The sequence below is a fragment of the Rhipicephalus sanguineus genome, chromosome 4, assembly GCF_013339695.2.
Source record: "Rhipicephalus sanguineus isolate Rsan-2018 chromosome 4, BIME_Rsan_1.4, whole genome shotgun sequence".
In the NCBI taxonomy this organism is placed as follows: Eukaryota; Metazoa; Arthropoda; class Arachnida; order Ixodida; family Ixodidae; genus Rhipicephalus; species Rhipicephalus sanguineus.
The window spans coordinates 10,156,717-10,177,466 of NC_051179.1; the positions used below are offsets into that span (position 1 = coordinate 10,156,717).

A 20,750-nucleotide genomic window follows, 5' to 3' on the forward strand; every position below is an offset into this window, starting at 1 on the left:
CACAAGAGAGACACGAACAGGACGACAAATGGGCGGCACTTCCAACTGATTTATTTCAGGCATGAAACATAGCGATATGTGACACACATGCGCAGAATAGCCAACACTGCCTAACCTACCCACCTCGCAAACAATCTAATCTCAGAAGACCGCAGCTGTATGGACGTGTCACTTATACATTCATCACCTCACTGATATAAAAGGCTTCTAGTAACTCACGGGCTGTCTGATACTTGCTTTTACCTAGGATAGTCACCTCGTGAAATCGTGGTTTGCATTTGCAGACCTTGCAGTGCGCGGGAAGATGACCAAGTTCATTTTCTTTCCAATTAGATTTATGTCATGTTCCCTGGCTCGTACGTTCATGCAGCGGCCAGTCTGCCCAGTCTGCCTGTGTGCGTGTGTTTTTTTTTACTAGCGGCAGTATGTCATACAGCAATATAATAATTGTTGGGGTTCAATGTCCCAAAACCACCATATGGTTATGAGAGACTCCGTAGTGGAGGGCTCCGGAAATTTCGACCACCTGGGGTTCTTTAACGTGCACCTAGATCTATAAGTACACGGGCCTCGAGCTTTTTCGCCTCCATCGAAAATGCGGCCGCCGCGTCCGGGATTCGATCCCGCGACCTGCAAGTCAGCAGTCGAGCACCATAATCACTATACCACCGTGGCGGGTATGGCGCTCGAAGAACACGAGGAAGAAGACTTCTCTCTGGCTCGAGCACGCGCTCGGATCGCTATGCTTTGCCTGCGTTACGCCAAGCTGCGACGACAGCATACGATCACAGCCTACGACAGCCCGGCCCCCTAAAGAGTTCCGCACTTTAAAAAGACAGTTTTCAACAGACCTTGCACTCATATCGCGTATTGTCATGCAGCACTTATATAAAAAATTCTTTTCTCCCTGATTACGCGATTGATGACTGACACACGAACTTGACCAAGCTTCTAGCCATGTCGCTTCAAAATTTTCCATTTCATGGCGATGATCATTCCAATCATTCATAATATATATATATATATATATATATATATATATATATATATATATATATATTCATGCACTCCGCACCATAGGTCGGCAAAGAACAGTGGAGCTCACTCAGACTAAAATATATTTTGCTCTTGGGGCTCACTCCGACTGAGACTCGCCAAAAACTTTCCTCAGCTGGACTCATTCAGACTAGTACTTACGGCCTGAGTGAGTGAGCCTGCCTGGGTCGACTCATGAGTGCGTCAGCGTTAGATTAGCTCGGTACTACCTTTTGATTTCGTACCTTCAAATTTGTTGCAAACTAGCAAGGACTTTTTTATGAAATACGCGACTCACACGAGATATTTTTACCAAGACCATCCCGTGAAAGTTTGCGGCGGAAGGTCAAGGCTCGGAGGGTGACAACATGCCAAGCAACGCGTGCGCGATGACTCACCGCCAAGCTGAGTGAAGGTGGACTGTTGGCCGGACACTTGAAACCTGCCGAGGCGGCCGCCGTCCAGGACCGAGCGGATGGCGCGCTGCAGGTCCCTCGGGTCGGCGCGCGGAAGCTTGATGTCGCAGGTGACGGTCAGCGCACCAGGCGTGGGGGCCGGCGCAAAGCGAAGGACCTCGACGGAGGGAATGTTGTGCGGGGGCCGCAGATAACGCCCCACGGATTGAGAAAGCAGCAGCTTAAATTCCGCGCTGAGCTGTTTAAAGGCCTCGCTGTCCGGGCGCACCAAGTTGCCGTCGAAGGGTTGGTTCAGGATAAGCACCGAGCTCCGGAACATGGGCGATGATCCGGCGGCTGCGTCAGAGAAATATTTCGTCTATACGTCATCAAAAGAAAAAAAATCCGGGCGACAACCAAACGCACAATGATAGTTTACGTTATTAGGGCGATAATGTGAAACAGCCCGCGTTGCAGAAATGCCGGTGTTGGCTGTGAGCGAAAAATCGCGATGGGTAAAAATCGCGAAAAATCGAACTCTGGGCTTATAAGTGGAAAGCGGGTGTTGCACCACAATGCCGCACCAGTGCTTGAAGCTGTTTCAAAGAAAAAAAGAAACATTCTACAGGCACAGTTCACGTAGTAGCGCAAATAACGACACGGAAGGCGAAAGAGATAGACGGAGCGTAAAGGAGAGGGGAACACGCAATCCAATCAAGCCAGCCTATCAATTCGGGCGGCTGACGCGACAAAAAAGTTATTTCTTTCTCTGATAAATACATTGATGGGCACCTAACAGTGTGTAGTCCAGACAGGAAGGTGCATCAACGACAGCACTGGTCATCAGCCTGATGCAGGACAAAGGCGTCTCCATGCATGTTCTACATGCAATCAAACCCGTCATCTGCCTGCTGCGGCCACGTTACACCCGCGAACTTCTGAATCTCACATCTGCCCGCCCAACTTTCGGTCTCCCCCTCGCGCGTTTGCCTCCTCTTGGAATCCAGTCTCTTAACGACCAGCGGCTATCTTGCCTACGCGATACATGGCCATTTCTTCTTGATTTCGATGTTCTTAACACCCGTTTGTTCACGGACCCACTCTGCTTCGTATCGCGTTGTAGCACAGGTATCGCGTTGAAAAACTTGGACACCTCGCCGTGCATTGCGCACGCTGCGGTGCAAGGCCCAGTTGGACAGCGCGCGTTCGCTGGCCAGAAATTCTGACCCGCTCACGAAGGAAATCATTGAAGCGGTGGAGATTAAAAATAGAGATCTCCCATAAATATTAATGCCTTGCGAAATGGTGTACCAACTCGCCCAAACCTTCACGTTAATCTGTTCCCAGGCAGGCGCGCCGGATCGAGCTTTACCAGGCAGTTCGTACTTGCGGATGCGCGAAGCTTGGTGTTGCGCGCACTGCGCTCATACAAACAGTGGGAAGCGGAACGTGAGGCATCCGCACGGATTCGTTGTCGAAAGTTCTCGGCATCACGTGAACAAGAACTAGCGGCGACGATTATGGGGCCAGCTAGGGAGTAGCCGAGCTCTAAGCGATGCCCATATCTGAGCCGACTGAAGGCTGCAATCACTTGTGCCTAGCCAACACTTCACGTGACGATAAACCATGCGCCGGCCAGAGTCCTTCAATATCCTCCTGGTCATGAAGCTGCGCCGTAACTTGTGGGAATTCAGGCGTCCGCGCCAGTGGCTCTACGCCATCTTCCCTTGGAGAATTCTCGTGTCCCTCTCCTCTCGACCGGACGGGTGGCAGCTAGTCATAAATCGCCGTCACTTTGCTGCCACCCCGCCCTCGAAGGTTAAACACGGTGTCTCATTGGTCCAGTTTTGGTGGGATTTGGACCTGGCTCGCGCTCGCCTAGAAGCGGCGGGCGCGCGACCAGGTTCGATGGAGACCACTTGGGGACCTCGAAGGGTGCGTACGCGTTTTGGCCGCTCCGGCCGGCGGCGATCATTTGTTCTTTGTTCTTCGCCGCCGGCCGGCGGTTACGTCGTTTTGTCGGGGCTCCGGCCTCAGCGGGCGCGCGCTACCCTCCGAGGTCTCGAAGTCCCGAGGCAGCGCCTCGCGATCGTGCACCGTATGTTCCTTTTAAGTGTTTCTTCTGTTTCTTCTGCTCTGGGGTGCGAGATCGCGGGAGCGCTGGCCGAAGGGTAGGTCGGCTCTCCAAACCTGGTTTTTTCTTTGTTCGTTTTGTGGGTGTGCCATTCGCGGCCACATTTGGTAACAATTGTATTAGCTGATTGGTGTCCTGTGTAACTATCTTACGTGCGATTGGTTGTAACGAATTATTGATCTCTTTGTAATCCCAGTAATAAATCACTAATTTGGAGAGTGTGGCCTAGGGTCTCCCTCGCTGCACGCGACGGCTCGCCGTCCCTTCGCGGTGATGGGCCTAGTTCTCGCGCGCAGCAGTTCGAACGGTACACGGGCGCGGGACGAACGAGGACGCGGCGGCCTGCATGAAGCTCCCAGTGCTCGAACCCGCGGTGGTGCTTGACGACGACACCACAAACTATGAGGGAGCTTTGTGTCATGCAAGCGGAGGCCGCGGGGCGGCGCTGCGTCCATTCTGTTGGTAATGCCTTGCGAAATGGTGTACCAACTCATTCTGTTGGTAATGCCTTGCGAAATGGTGTACCAACTCGCCCAAACCTTCACGTTAATCTGTTCCCAGACAGGCGCGCCGGATCGAGCCTTAGTTAGGCCGCTCAACAGCTTTACCAGGCAGTTCGTACTTGCGGATGCGCGAAGCTTGGTGTTGCGCGCACTGCGCTCATACAAACAGTGGGAAGCGGAACGTGAGGCATCCGCACGGATTCGTTGTCGAAAGTTCTCGGCATCACGTGAACAAGAACTCAGTAGTGTGCATGAAGTCAGAGGTACAATCAGGAATGGATGTAAATCAAAGGACGGTGGGCCGCCTCGCGTTGGGCGCTCACGGGAAGACGACAAATGAGGCTGTAAAGGGTGATATGGGATGGACAGGCTTTGAAGTGAGGGAAGCTCAGAGCAAAATGACATTCGAAGAGAGGCTGAGGAAAATGAAGAACAGTAGATGGGCAGAGAAGGTTTTCAGGTATTTGTATAGAAAAAGCGTTGACACGCAGTGGAGAAAAAGAACTAGGAGGCTCACCAGTAAATATACGGCTAGCAATGCGGGCGATATGGCAACAAGGAGCATTAAGCGGAAGGTCAGAGAGGCGGAGAGGACTTATTGGATGGCAGCGATGGAAAAGAAGCCGGCTCTGAGTAACTACCGAAAGGGAAAAAACGAAATAAGGAGGGAAAGGTTTTCTGATAATTCAAGGGGAAGCGCTTTACTGTTTGAAGCAAGGTCGGGCTGCCTTAGAACGCGTAGTTATAAAGCGAGATTCAATAACGAAGAAGAACAATGTACATGCTGCGGGGGAACTAAGGAAACGATGGAACATGTACTGATTGAATGTGGCGATATTCACCCAGCTATACGTGTGGGCACGAGTCTACATGAAGCCTTGGGTTTTAGGGACAACAATGGAAAGCTGCGCACGTCCGCGATAGAAATAAGTAAGAGACGGTTAGAGTATTGGTGGCAGAAAACTAGAGATAAAGAACAAAAATAAATGGGGGAAAAATAAAGTCATTCTGCCATAAGAGGCAGAGAGATGGACCGTGAATTTATATTTTTTGGTATAACATAGATTTAATCAATGTAGATAAGGTATTAGGCCAACATAAAACGAAAAAGCTTTTTTTTTTTTTCTTCTTCGAGCCTGGTGGCAGACATGCCACCGCCCCGTTTTAAAGGGGACGCTCATAGCATCCATCTGGCATCGCGCCGACGGCAGCAGAGGTGGCTGCTGGTGTCACTGCGAAATATTGTGGCGTGTTAGCGCGTCCTTTTCGGCCGTATGTTTTTTCATGTGGCTAGTGTGTTGTGCCTGAAGGTCGGGAAGGATGCCGCGTACCTGCTGCGTACTCGGATGTCGATCCGGATACAAGGGAAACGACGAAAAAGTGCCGATGTTCTCGCTTCCTCGAGACACCGAACGGCGGGAAAAGTGGAAGCGCGCGATACTGCGACAAGAAACTGGCGGTTTCTCATTCGGTTCCCCACATGTACGCGTTTGTGAAAAGTACTTTTGTAAGAGTGACAGCGTTCGCGTGGACCAGTGGATAATCGGAGGTGCTGTCGTGACGTCGCCGCGCGACGTTCCGAAACTGCTGCCGGACGCTGTGCCGAGGATTCGCGATGGCCTCCCGGCGTATTTGTCAAGTGCGAAAACGTCGAGAGCTCGCCTGCCTAGACAGCAAACGCGTTCTAAGCGTCGTCGGGAACTGTCACCAGATGTGGAGACCGTTGAGGCTGCACCGGCACGAGCCCCTCTGACACAGCTGTTGCGGAGAATAACGCAGCTAATGAAGGTGAGCGTATTGACCGCCTTGACGCACACTTACTCGTTGCATGCCCGTAAAACAGGAGTTCGAGGAGTGCAACGTTCGCAGTTTTCTTTTATACAGGCTCCGAGGTCACCAAAAACGTAGAGGTGGCATGCCAAACAGACGGAGCTATATGCAGTTCCTCGCAGCTTCAAAAATTGGAAGCACACGTTCGTTGCTTGGAACGGCGACTTCAGCGCTACCAGCTGAAGCTTGCTAGGGTGACAGCGCAAGAGAGGCGCACCTTCGTCATGCGAACGAATGATTTCTTTAAAACATACACACAAGATATGTGTTGTGCATGTGTATTAGCGCAAACGTCTGTACTAAATAAAAACATTTGGTTTTGAGTGCTGGTGATCTAATAGGGTTTGAATCTGATGGATCAATAAACAGTTCCTAACCGTCGTGCGTAATAAGCCTGGTTCTGACGCGTTAATTGTATATGTTTGAACACCTAATGAAGACCGAGACGCTTACGGATGCCGGAAATGAAGAAAAATAATTTAGCGGAAGTCACAACTGAAGAGCGCAATAAATACGTACGAGATGATCATTTTTTGCGTTACGTGTTGACGCCGCCGACATGGGACGCCGACGATCAATTTTCGCGTTTGATGAGGCATGTAAGGCATTCGCCTTGACAGTAAAAACAGTAAAGAGGATTGGAAAAACTACACATTACTGCAAGAGCAAGCGAAGTTTAAACGCGGCACGGCACCGTAGTGATAAATGAACGCGAAATAAAACACGAAAACCTGGGGAAAGCCCTGTGAACTATCCCTCGATCATCGTCAACTTTCAGAGAACTAATTCATTCAAACTGGCTCTTGGTTCTTTAAATACGAGGCTATATTGCGATATATATTCGTATACAACCACGTATAGCCTGAAAGATTTGATATGCACGATAAAAAGTTGCAACCACTGCGTTTCCGCGACGCGCGAAGATCCGCCAGAGTCCTTGAAGGACTCCGTATCATCCACAATGTTCCCCTATATTCTTCAGAAAAAAAAAACAAAAAAACCTGCGTTTATAGCGGTAGTATATCGCGCACAGCGGAAGCAGCATGCGTTTGTTGCCATCGAATTTCTAGCTTCAAGGCCTCATTCGACGCTAAATTACACTGTATTAGACATCCCCTGAATTTCCGTGAGGGTAACATCACTCATAAGATGTATTAAACGTTCGCGGGTACTTTTAATCACGTTTTGCAGTTCCGTGGCGCGCCGTACAACTTCAGCGCCGGTGCCGCTTAAATGCCGGATGGATGGAAGGATGGATGCTATAAGCGTCCCCTTTATAACGGGGCGGTGACATGTCTGCCACCAGGCTCGAAGAAAAAAAAAAAAAAAACTTCCTTGTTTCATGTTGGCCTAATACCTTATCTACATTGATTAAATCTATGTTATTATACCAAAAATATAAATTCACGGTCTGTCTCTCTGCCTCTTAAGGCAGAATGACCTTATTTTTCCCCCATTATTTATTTTTGTTCTTTATCTCTACTTTTCTGCCACCAATACTCTAACCGTCTCTTACTTATTTCTATCGCGGAGGTGTTCAGCTTTCCATTGTTGTCCCTAAAACCCAAGGCTTCATGTAGACTCGTGCCCACACGTATACCTGGGTGTATATCGCCACATTCAATCAGTACATGTTCCATCGTTTCCTTAGTTCCCCCGCAGCATGTACATTGTTCTTCTTCGTTACTGAATCTCGCTTTATAACTACGCGTTCTAAGGCAGCCCGACCTTGCTTCAAACAGTAAAGCGCTTCCCCTTGAATTATCATAAAACCTTTCCCTCCTTATTTCGTTTTTTCCCTTTCGGTAGTTACTCAGAGCCGGCTTCTTTTCCATCGCTGCCATCCAATAAGTCCTCTCCGCCTCTCTGACCTTCCGCTTAATGCTCCTTGTTGCCATATCGCCCGCACTGTTAGCCGTATATTTACTGGTGAGCCTCCTAGTTCTTTTTCTCCACTGCGTGTCAACGCTTTTTCTATACAAATACCTGAAAACCTTCTCTGCCCATCTACTCTTCTTCATTTTCCTCAGCCTCTCTTCGAATCTCATTTTGCTCTGAGCTTCCCGCACTTCAAAGCCTGTCCATCCCATATCATGTGCACCCTTTACAGCCTCATTTGTCGTCTTCCCGTGAGCGCCCAACGCGAAGCGGCCCACCGTCCTTTGATTTACATCCATTCCTGACTGTACCTCTGACTTCATGCACACCACTGAGTTCCCAAATGTAAGCCCCGGGACCATCACACCCTTCCACAGCCCTCGAAGCACCTCGTACCTATTGTACCCCCATACCCCACGCACGGGCGAGGGCGCCCCTAGCGGCTGCTCCTGTCTATATATCAAACTTTTGCGGGAGCTTCATGACCAGGAGAAGTATTGAAGGACTCTGCGCCGGCTAACAGAGGCGCCTGTGCTCATGCAGAGATAAAAATGCAGAGCCCGTCCACTACCACGAAGAGGGAAGCCAGCGAAGCTGTGGTCGAAGCACCGGCTGCGGCACGATCTGCGGCAGCGGTTCAGGTACTGTGGCGCAAAATACATTTCGTGAAACAAGGGGGCAAGAAAAGAGAAGGAAGATAAGCGCCAATTGTTTAATGACACTCCGAGAAACAAAAAATGACACTTTCCGCGCATGCGTGAAGGGCCAACGTATGACGTGGAGCGACAATGTCAAGATAACATGTTATCAAGAAAGCGTATTTCTGAGGAATACAAAGTCACAGATGTGTCACTGGCACAATCAAGCGCGCACTCAACTTGGTTTCAGGCGTCTGCAAGATGCACGTGAGCAAGCGGCGCGTTGTCTGCTACAAAGCGCTGCTCAAGCTTGGACCCCTTGACACGTGTAGTTGTCGCTACATTTCGAAAATAGAGGAGACTTACTAGAGGACTATGTTGAACCACATAGAGTTCTGAACAGTCATTGTAGCCCGGTAAGTTGCGGTAAGATAAACAACGGTCTCAACCGATCCCTTAAGCGAAATTAAGGTTACATAGCGTTTATATAAGCGCCGATTTTGAGGCACTTATAAGGCACTTATACGAATTTGGGCAGAAACGACAAAAATAGGCATTTATAGGCCTATAAAAACACTATAAGAACCCTTCTTGACCTCTAATTTATGCTCATATATCAAAATGGGGCGATAGGAAGGCAAGAAACGAAATAGGCATTTGCCTAAAATCCGGTCTCTAGTCATGACTAATCTCAAGCTTCGATGAGAATCGTGCTGGAGAAACGGCAGGAAATCAGTTTGCCGACTGCACGCGAATTGTGCTGTATACGGTAACCGATAGTGGCACATTACACGACACGATTCAGTGGGCGTTTGAAGAAAAATACTGCGTCTGTTTTCATTAAAAATTTCTACACATTTTTTTTCCATTTTCTCCGTTAACAGTCAAGCGAATCCTGCTGCATATGACATCGTTTTTCACGGTTTCTAAGCGTTGTAGCACTAACCTTGTAACGTCAGCAAAATGCAATGTTCATCACGTCTTTATGAACACAAAAAAAGAAAAAGACAAGCGAACTTAGAATCTTAAAAACTGAAAGACAACACATTTCGGCGGTAAACAATTTGCTCACAGACACCTGGATATCCGGCGAGCCAGATGAACTCGTCCACAACGCAAAGTGTTTTTTCTTATAGTCTGTTCTCGATAAATGCCACTTTAAAGTTGTTATCACAATGTATCAAGCGATGGTGTCCACTTACGAACTTTTAGTCCACCCTGATGCTGTTCAGAATTAACAATCAAAAGGTGACAAAATGTTATATAACAACGGCATCGGATATGGGAGCCAATGAAACAACTAGGACAGGAAGACTTCATTGTGACAGTCATCGACATGCTCGCATATAAGAAAAGGCGATGCGCGAGAGGCTACAGGTAATATATGGCTCAAAACCCGCAACTTTTCGAACCATGCTGCACCAGTTATCCCAATCATCTACTCCACTGAAATGACAGAATAAAAGAAGGACAGCGACCATGAAATAAAATACGTTTTTTCATTGTGAACAAGGCTCCCGTCAGGGGAGCCGAAACGTCTTTTTCCGTATTTATTTCATGGTCGGTGTCCTTTTATTCTGTCATGTTACTTCCCGGCCAGACCGTCAAATCCTCGACTTCACTCCACTGAAATCAACCCGGTTTGAGAGATAATCGATCAAGGAATAAAGCCACGCGTTCTCCGTAAAACCACACGAGAAAGGCCTAAGGTCCGAACATCAACAGAATGCACCTGTGGGAAGAGCCAGGATGGCCTATGCAAGGAAATCGCCAACATCGCGCACTCGAGGAGATCAATAAGCACATTATTAGCTGAAGTATACATGGCAACACAAAAAGAGAAACGTCCAGGACTCACCAACGAGTGTTAAAAAGAACACGAGAGCAGGCCCAGTCCCGCGATGCATAGTGAAAGAGCTGGATGAGACAACCATGGTTTCCACAATGTCAGCCACGAGCATAACGCGTAGTTTTAACGTACGAGACAGCACGCACAACGAGTCGACATAGTCCGTTGTTACAGTTGCAGAGCTGGCGTACTTTCGAGAACTGTGCGAAGCCGACAAGCAGTAGCGTACGTTTCGAGTGCGGCTCCGGTGGACTGGAACCGACGGTTAAGCACCGAAACCAACAGCGAGAGGGCGCTTCCCCCTCTCACCCTTTACGGCCGCGCTGCGAATTGAACTCGTGAAAGGGAAGCCCTGAAGAGGAGCTCGAAGCGACGTCGTTCAAAAATAGGAGAGACCCGCGTCTGTTCGGCCTCACCCGCCGCGCAAGGTCATCTCTCGCAATCGATAAATGTTACACAAAGCAACCATAAATAATTTCGGCGTCGCCATTACTGGACGAAGCTTAGCACACCCAGAGTAATGTTTCATGTCACAATCCGAGTGCTTGCTCGACAGACTATGAAACAGTCACGTCCACTCGCATTGCCATAGTTGATTGAAGGACAGCTTCGTCAGCAAAACGCAAGCTGCCAGAACGGGCGGATCAAGAGGGAGGGGTCCGGATGTCCTGACCATCTTCTTTAATTGTTAATAGGTCCCGAAGAAGAGAACCTATCAGGCCCTCCCGTAAGCTGAACCCTAATTTAATTCCCATAGACTTGCATACAAAATAATCCAGCAAATCCCACGCATTGTGGGAATCAGTTTCATACGAAGCAGTCAGTGAATAGCAGCTCGTACCGATTTTTTTTGCTTTGAACCGAGCGTTACGAGGTGGATCGACGTCTGTGTGAACCGAGTAGTTGCGCGCACAGGCGTGCGCAGGCAAGGGGGGGGGGGGTGAAGTCTGCCCCATACTTAATAGGGAGGGGGAGGGCGCTGCGATGAACCTTCGCCCGCCCAAATCCTCCCAGAACACGCGCGAGGATTTGTACGGCGTGGGATGCAAGAACGTGATAGGCGAGAGAACGAGGACAGAGTGAAAGAAAGAAAGGAAGAGATAGAAAGGAAGAGGGAGAAGTTAGCGAAAAAAATTTCGTGGCGAGGTGGGATTCAAACTCGCGTACCCAGAATCCGAAGACGGGCGTCGTAACCACTCTGCTATCCCGGCACGCTAGCAGAGCACAGAATAGCCTTGTATAGCATAGCAAGGGGGTGGGAAAGGAAAGTGAGGGTGAAGAGGAGGGGAGAGAGTAGAGCATAGCATAGAAAGAATTAGAAAGAGAAAGAAAGGGAGAGAGAGACAAAAAGAGAAAAAGAAAGAAAGAAATGAACGGATACAGAAATATAGAAAAAAAGATGACAGAAAAAGAAATAAAGAGAGGAAGAAAGAGAAAAATAAAGAAAAAAAGCTCCCAGCTCCGCACTTCCCTCAGGCTTGGCACCACTAGTGGCGCCTTTTCCATAGGAATATTTTTCCAGTTGACAGCGCTGCCGACGCCGGCACCGCATTTTCTGTCGCATTAAGATTCCCAAGGTCTGAGTTATGAGATATAGACTGAATCACCTGTGGTGCATATGAATACCACGGGCCGCGGTATGCGGGTATGTGCCGCACGTCACTGGTGGAAAGGATTTCATGACGTACGGGATAGGGAAGTAACGTCATTCATGCCTTGAGGTGCGAATTCTGTTCGTTATACATTCACGCCTTCCTATGCATATTTAGGACAAGGCTTAAGCAGGTTAGATACATAGATAGATGCACACATAGACACCTATAGTCGGATACAACTTTAGAAGGCAGCGGCATTTCCTCCTCAAAGGCGGATGAACACAAGCCTGCACCAATGGGCGCGCACTCGGGACTGACGTCATGAGCGGGACGGCCGGTGGCTCCGCCTTCGGATCAACCCATTCAAACGTTGAGGAATAACCGGCGCCTTATTTGTGCGCCAATTTTCCTTATCAGTAGTACAAGAAAAAAAAAAAAAGCCTGGTCTGCTACCTATCCTACGTTGAGTGAGGGGGAAAGCTGACAAAGAAACCAGAGTAAGCAGTGGACGTGCGCACCCAGGAGCATTCACTGCGCAATCAATTGCTGACAGTAGCAGAGTGCTCCATGGCCTTCAAAGAGTGCAACACTGATTCACGGCTCGCAGAACAGTGGCGGTCGAGGTCACGGACCCACTCTACAACGAACGCTCTGCCGTCGAGTCGACGGCATGCGATATATCTGCCATTGGTCGTTAAATTAAGGGCACTATGTGAAAATACGTGTTCTACAGTCATGTAGCACTCAAGAATTCTCCACGAGGCGCTGTCCATCATGGAACTACAAAAAAAAAAGGTCTGTTTCGCCGCAAGGGCGAAGCAATGTATGCGATGGCAACAAAGCGGATGTAGAGAACGAAGCGGCATTTGTGCTCAAAGGCGAAAGCCATCTTCGATCAAGACTGCAACTCACGTGGTGTTGCACTGCGTCCGGAATCGGCCCACATTAGACCAAGCGACGATTTCATGCGATTACATCGTCATATGTCGTGATGACGTTACTGTAGCGTCGTCATCACTTTTTCCGCGCCTGTCGCGCGGCTCATGCCGGGAGCTCGAGGCACAAGCTAAACAAGAACGCGCTCACGACCTCTGCCGGAATGGACGCAGCCGCCGCCGCTCCGCTTCAGCCATCGAGGACGGCACGGCCACGTCGGCCGCCGTCACGTCTCTCCTCCATACAGTAACAAATTTCGACTATCGACGACGTCACAACGATGCGACATCTTCACGTCTCGCGTGACTGATCTCGGGACCTCGTATCAAGTCATCCGAATTTTGGCACCACTCGCATTGTCGCCGACGGTCACTTTTTCCCGTTTGACGAGGCACAAAAATGCCGAAGCTCGGCGTAATAATCGCCCAGGTGGCGCAGGGCGTAAGTAACGAAGCGTACAACGAACCAAGGGGAGGTCATTGAACTTGGCACTGACTAAGGAACGGCGATGAAGGCCACACAAAAAGCACACGAAAGAGGCTCGAGAAAAGGATTGAATGAACACCGCGCGCACTGAAAGCAGAGTTGATGGCTCGTAAAGGGCAACCGACGGCGGACGCAGCCTTCCGCTGGGATCCAAACAGCGCGCTTCCTCAAAGGTCGGCGCTCAATTGGACGGGCACGCAGTAAGCGTCCAATGATTGTGGAGAGAGCGCGCGCTAGGGTACTGCGCCATAGTACATGCGCCTGCAAAACTACTGTGGTCTGGGGAAAGCTAAGCTTTTCCCATAACGCTGATCTATACCCACGGGTAACGTATAGCAGTTCACACATTCTACTTAAACCGCACCGTTATACGTACCCTACGTAGGCACTAACCATGGATTGTATTCGCTTGCTTATATTGCCGCGAAACTGGGGACGCTTTAGCAACACATCATCCATGTAATTTATTTTTGTAAGCACTTGTTCGCGTTCGTCTACGTAACTTACAAGAGTAGGCAGGATAACGAAAAATAAGTTTTTCATTCATTTGTAACAAGCATTTCATGCATTTGTTCTGTCACAAGCATCGAGACGATGCTTTTTCAAAGGGGAGCAATACCACGCCCGCTTGTTATTCGGTTTTGACCAGCAAGGACGGTTAGCAACGCTCGACGGTTCGCAGTGTTCGAGAAGCTTCGCGATTGTAGTAGATCACTTGATAAGATTGTGCGCAGGACGCGAACTGTCTAGATTATTCGACAGCTTGCGCGACCACCAGTGATAAGACTGGAAAGTTCGATGCGTGATGTATAAAGGACGGCGCGTCCCAGCCATGAGCAGTTTTATCGACGGCCGACGCCCCGTGGGCCGCTATCAGTGTACAGCGTGTATTGCTGTAGTTTGAGTTTTCATTTCCCCGGCTACAAGTTCGGCCAAATACACAGTTTCATCTGAACACACCGAGTGCTGTTTTCATCGCCGTCACGACACGTTACACTATATTGTAACCAGGGTGTCGGATCGAAATGTTTTTCGTTTCGGTTTTAGTTTCGTTCCACCGCAAAAAGTTCCGTTCCGTTTCTGTTCCGGGTCGAAAAAAAAAATGTTCCGTAACGGTTCGTACGGCTTTTTTTTTTTGTACGCAAAAATTTGAAAGTAAAGGTAATCTAAAAAACATTGGATTTGTGATGGAGTTACTTGCCCTCCTCTTAAAGGACCCTGACACCAAAATTAAAACCTCGAGATCTTTGTGTTGTTTGACTTTCCTGTATACGGGGGCACATCTGACCGATTATTAGTGACGAACGTTGCCTTTAAGATATCTTAATTTGGTTTAAAGTAATTGTGAGTGCTCACTTGAGTTGGCTGCACCTTGCGACATCCTGGTATGACGTAGATAGAGGCCCCGTGTGACGTTCCACGAGTAAAGCAAGTATTGTGGACGTCACAGAAGGTTTGCGGGCGCACGTGCACAATATGACGACTGAGGCCTATTGTTCCTCACCCCTCTGGCTCTGTTGTCGGGCTGCTCTCCAGGTAGTTTTCGTGAGGGGACACGCGCTTAACAGGTTTAACCCATACCGAGGCACCCACATACTTTCAATCTCTACCGCGCGCGGGGCCCCGATTTGAAAACCGCGCTGTCAACGTCACCACAGCTTGAGTGCACGTGGTCTTTGACGCTCCCCCGCATGGGCGCCAGTTTCTTGTGGTTTTTAGGCGGGCGTTTTGAAGTGATGCTAAATGGTCACAATTAACTACGCCAGATTAGTTGTTCGATACGTTAGAGCATTTACGATTTAATTTAGAGATTACCAGACACAAAGCTACAAATTACAGCAAAAAAGTCACCAACAAAAATTTCGATGTCAGGGGTCCTTAAGAAAGTGGGACAAGGGTAAAAACACGTTTCAGAGGAGTGGAAGTCACTGTAGCCATGAGTTCCTACCAACTAGCACAAACCAGTATTAATTTCAAAGTCATAGTAGTTATTTTCTCAAAAGACAAACACGAATATTTTAAATGGGCTCAATGCTTTGTGTCAAGGGATTGAGCACGATCTCAAAAGCAGCACGTCATTGAGTGTATTCTCTGATGTGCGAGACCGCTGTTCTGATAGAAAGATAGCCAGGCCTGTGCCGAATACGCAGCACAGTCACAGCTAAAGGTGGAAGAGCGGACTTTGTAGAGCCCATTTTAGAGTCTCTTGGGGCAACTAATACAAATACACATGCAAGGTACCCACTGCGCGATAAATCATCGCAATTTTTCGGAAGTAGCGAAGTTTCCACTATGCCATTTTTCGTCATTCTTCGGAGAATCGTGGTACCCGCTACACATCTGTAAGGCATTATGTGCACTTTGTGCTGTGGCTGATGATAATGAAGTATTATGGCTGAGCACTTTGCAGTGGGTGGGAAGCAGGGCTGCGGAATGGGCGCCGCCATTCCATTCCAATTGCATTCCGGTGAATTAGAACTTGTCGCAATTCTATTCCTTTCAAGTCCTCGGAATGAAAGCCCATTCGGACTCTGGGAATGGCCAGGCAGCTCAATTACTTTCCTGCAATTCTTCAGCGCAGGAAAAGCATCGTGATAGTTTTATCGAGCTAAGAAATGAACGCCTCATAAAGCTGGTGTCATCAGATGCATTAAGAACTGTAAAAGTACGCAAAACACGTTACCAAGGTCGGAGGGATAGTAGCATTGTGACATATCTCGCGCAGTACGACCACCCTATAATTCCCATAGGGGCAGTTCTCCCCGCTTCCTATAGTATTTGCATGGTCAGCGTGTTTGAACGAATGATGGTGTTTTAATATTGTTTAAGCTTAAATGTGTTAATGCTAAATGACGACACAGCGTATTTTTTGCTGACAAAAAGTGGTATTGAAAAAGACTAAGCAGTTTTGCCACGCGTCTCGAGCGGTTGGGAATATGAAGAAAACTAAGATTGGTTAATGGGGAGAAAACCCTGAACTGAACTTTTACCTTCACAGGCCTGGTCTGGCTCAGTCACCTTTATGCCTCACTGCATGGAGAGTGAATCTCTGATCACTTCTTTTGACGTGCCGCAGGTTTAAAATCCAAAGGAAAAGACTACTAGAAGATCCCCTTCGAAAGATGGATTAAATTTGTCACTTCCGGTGGTTCTTTCATTTGGTGCTACCGTGCTTGGTTTTAGCCACAGGAGTGTTTTTCGACGCTGTATGCAATTTCCTACGAGAGACAAAGATTTGAATGTTAAGTGTAACTTAGGTCAGTTTATTTTTAGAGCGTTTCTTTCTCTAATCACAGCTGTGTATATAGGTATTTTTGGCCGTTTTTCTTTCGTTTCGTTTTTCCCCTTTAAGCTTTATGAAGTTGTACTGGTTATGTGTAACGCATAAAATATTAATTTTTAAAAGTTTCCTAGAAAAAGTGAATCCAGTCTTTGAGAAAGGCACCGTCCGATTCATGGCCTATCCCCCTAAGTGGGTTGCGCCAAGTGTCTGAGGAACAACAACAACAACAACCCTCTGGACCTGCTGGTATTAGTTGGAACAGTGCACCGCTCACGCACCTTGTGCGTTTGGCATCGAATACGGAGCCCTGGGCGGCACTGCTCGTCAGCACTCACGCTTGTCAAGCGCGCCTCGCAAGCATGGATGGGGCGAGAACTTTCTCTGTTTGCCTGTGCACAGGTATGCAATGTCTTCCTTGTCGCAAAGGTTATTTACAGGTGTCAGGTACTAAACTGCTCGTGAGAGAAAGATCAGGCTGTGCATAGAGTATTCGCCACTTTCGTGTGGGGGTATCAAGGGGAACCAACGCGCAGAAATAATTTGTTTTCTCCCTTCGTATCTGCTGGGATAATGCATTTGTTGTACACTAGCTTATGCCTCGCTTTGTAGTAGGCGCGTTGCTTAAAAATGGACCGTGCTTGTAATTAGCCAAGCCATTTTAAAAATACTGCTTTATTGTTAATTTCGAGGCTCTGTCTTACTAATGTTTGAAATTTCAAAAACAGGACGTAGACGAAAACGTGCTATATTTTCGAAAAAAGACTTACTTCTATTCCCATTCCATTCCGTGCAAAAGGCGCTTAATTCCATTCTCATTCATTTCCTCCAAGCGTTGACCCCCATCCATTCCGGCGTCGCGAAAATGTGGAATGATCCGGAGTCATTCCAATTCTGGTGGGCAACTCCGCAACACTGGTGGGAAGCATTAAAGCACACCACTTTGCGCTATTAGCATTGTATCATGACTGGATGTTATTTCCTCTTCTGCCACTCTATATTACATATGTTAACGCGATTCCTTGCCCGACATGACGCCTGTGAAGAGTTTTTGTGAGGGAGTTACAAGCACCAGCGTGGCAGAGGGCGCGGGTTAAAATCCCATCCGATCCGAGAGATTTCTTTCATTTAATTTTTTCTATTTTTCTTATATCCGCGATAGCGGCACTGACACCGGCGGCGGCGGACAACTATGGTGCCAAAGTCAGCTGTTGTGATCTCAGAACAGCTTTCGCTGTAACAAACTTCAGCGCCGACAATGCCCTTCACACCGGCCTGCGGCAGGCGCGCGAAAGTCCACTTGCGTTAATATCAACATCTGTGGTAGCCACTGTTTCGTTTTTCGCACAATTTCAACATATCTTTGCTTTGGAATTCCTGCCTGAGGTACGCGCTAATACTGTACCCTGAGATATGCATAACTGCTCAAGTTGGCATGAGCTCAGTTGTTCCGGATTGCGAAGTTTTCTCGTGAACCGAAAAACGATGAAAAAATGTCGGTTTCGGACCGCGTGTGAGCGTGTTTGTGTGTGTGTGTGTAAGGGGGGGGGTCCGCTGTTCCCGAGTGGTGTCCAAGGGACAGAACAGAACTTGTTTCCGGGGCAAGCAGCTGTGTTCTCTCTGCTCCCCCCCCCCACCCTTTTTTAGTAGGGCTCGCAATTCGGTTTTCGGCGAAAGTGAGGGGGGTCTATTTCTCGAATGGCTTGAGGTGAAAAGGGGACGAACTTTTGTGGAATGCTTACTTTAACAAGAGTCGCTGCATGCTGGTTTTTCGGCTACAGCTTTAAACGACCGTAGTTTGAGAGGTTTTTTCAGATAGGAAGCAAAACATAAATAAACGTAAGTTAGCACAGCGTATGTGTATACGCAGACAAAAAAAAAAAAGAAAAAGATTACGGTCGCCGTTCTTGGAGAACAGCGGCCGTCGCAACCGTCGCCGCCGCCTTGAAACATGCAAACGGGCCACGGTGAAACGGGCCCGTATGCGACAATCCTAACAGTGCGCCGCTGGCCCGACAGAGGGCGAGAGCAGTAGCGCCACCATACCAGCTCTCGAGGTCTATTCGCAACTTTCACGGCCTATAGGTGGCGCGATGTACATCCAACATGGCGGTCGTTGAGATTATCGGTCCGCTGCAGACGATTTAGGAACGTACTTGTTTGGCGAAGAGTTCAGTTCTTTGCGCTTCGGCTGCACTCCGATTTATGTTTGAGTGAAAGCAGGGTTGCGGTGACATATTATAAGAAGTAAAGGAATGTCGGGTACGTGATTGGAGTTTCATTAGGAAGATAAATATGCACACAATTGTAAATAAAGCAAACACACTAGTCGCGTTGCTTGCGGCGCTTAATCGCGCGTTGCAACCCCCGCTGTGTTAGCACGATATGGTAGTAGGAGACTCAGTAAAGATGTCTCAGTAATATCAGAGACATTCTCGGAGACATGCTTTATCTCATTTCTGCTTGCATTGGATTCTGCCGCGTAGCTAGCTCAGCTCCCTTCAAAGCACGAAGTAATGTAAGTAAACGAAAAAAAAGAGATGTGTTGCCCTTCGATACCGAAGCACAAGAACCACTTGAGGCATGTGCGATTATCGGAAATACGATTTTATTGCGCTTTCTTGGTAGAAAAGAGAAAAAATAAACAGCGGAATGTCACAATAGGTCGACAAGCAGCGAATGAAACCAGCGCAAGACGCAATGTTCACGTTTAAGATGTGACGTTCCTGTTATCATCCTACGCTTCGGTGTTTATGAGAAGTGCAATAAGTAACATCGTACGGGACAGGGACGAAAAAACAGCGCCATCAGCAAGTAATACCGAACAAAAAGAGCTGGAGATGTGAAGGTGACGGAGGCACTTCACAGCCACTTCAGACGTGGAATGGTGCGATGGACGCTTTGAAAGCGGACTTTTCATTATATTCTAGAGGCGGAACGCATTCCTTATCAGTTCTGGTACTGTCTGCACAGCGACTGTGTCGAGCGGAGGAACGAAGCGCGAGAAAGGTGATATGAGGTAGTAGACATATACTCACACATAAAATGGGATTCTACATACATTCATGGGCCTTGGTTATTTGCTTGCGAAGTTTAACCAGCTTAACCACTCACGGCTTTTCGAGGCACTAATCTGAAGGGGAGGCTTTTGCTTTGCCTCCCGCTGTACGTGTGAGCACCGAGGCCCGCAGTAAAATCAGTTGCCTTTTTCTTTTATTTACCGTTCACATGAGGAACCGAAAGTGTCACGTATCGAGACCGTGCACACCGTCGCAAACGACCCCAAACGAGACAAAACAAGTGGCAACATTCGCTGACTCAAGCGGGTCCAACATTTCAATAATCTCAACAGAGCTTCCGGCGGCCACCACTCGGCGGCGCCACGGTACCTGGAAGTTGCGAATACACACATGCTGCAAACAGTGGGAGGCAGTGTTGTCGGTAACGCGTTACAAGTAACGGCTTTACCAGTAACGCGTTACTTTTTTCGTAACTTAGTAACGTACTCGTTACTATTTAGGAACTGTAACGGGTAACGTACTTACGTTAACATTTTTCGGTAACGTGAGGTGTCACGTTACTCGTTACTTTTTCATCCTGTAGGTGCCTTTTTCCCAGAGATCGCCACGACGAATTCTTTTGTCGCAGCCTCGGAATGCTGTCGGCCTGCCAGGCATTAACAAAGAAAGTGCGGGCAGAATCACTTTTGTTTGTGGAAAATGCGGGGACCAATTCCTAAGACGCGCCGACTACCTTTGGAAAAAGTTGGGCCATCGCCACACAAAGCTTGAAAAAACGCCGCGGAATCCGCCATGAGAAACTGTACGGACATGTTTTTCGTGGAAGTGGATTGTAGCAGGTGGATCGCGGGCACCTGCGCCTTTCGTGCCCAAGAGACAGGCCGCCCGAAGAAAAAAGCGCAAGGGCTAGTTTACTCCATACCATGTGCTGATCGTGAGGCTTCGTACGCGGGGGAAACAAAGAACTTCCCCGAGAGGCAACATAAATAGGACGTCCGCAAGTCCGGGTGACAAAGTAGTACTCTCGCTGGGCACAGCGTGGTGAAAGACCAGCGCATCAAATTTAACAAGTCCCGCTTCGTTGACTTAGAAGCCAATTACTATAAGCGGCTTTTTGTGGAATCCTGACCCATCCAGGCGACAGCCGGTAATGTCAACCACTCTACAGGTG

At 48.4% G+C, this 20,750-nt stretch overlaps 1 protein-coding gene across 1 annotated transcript in view; it reads right to left on the reverse strand.

The window, feature by feature from the left end:
- The window catches only part of LOC119389360 (basement membrane-specific heparan sulfate proteoglycan core protein-like), a gene marked incomplete in the record, with an annotated part of 213,331 nt that extends 211,550 nt beyond the window's left edge, over window positions 1-1,781 (reverse strand). Inside the window, 1 exon segment of the mRNA XM_049414410.1 lies at window positions 1,434-1,781. Coding sequence (XP_049270367.1) covers window positions 1,434-1,770 — 337 coding nt within the window.
- Window positions 1,782-20,750: the final 18,969 nt, after the last annotated feature.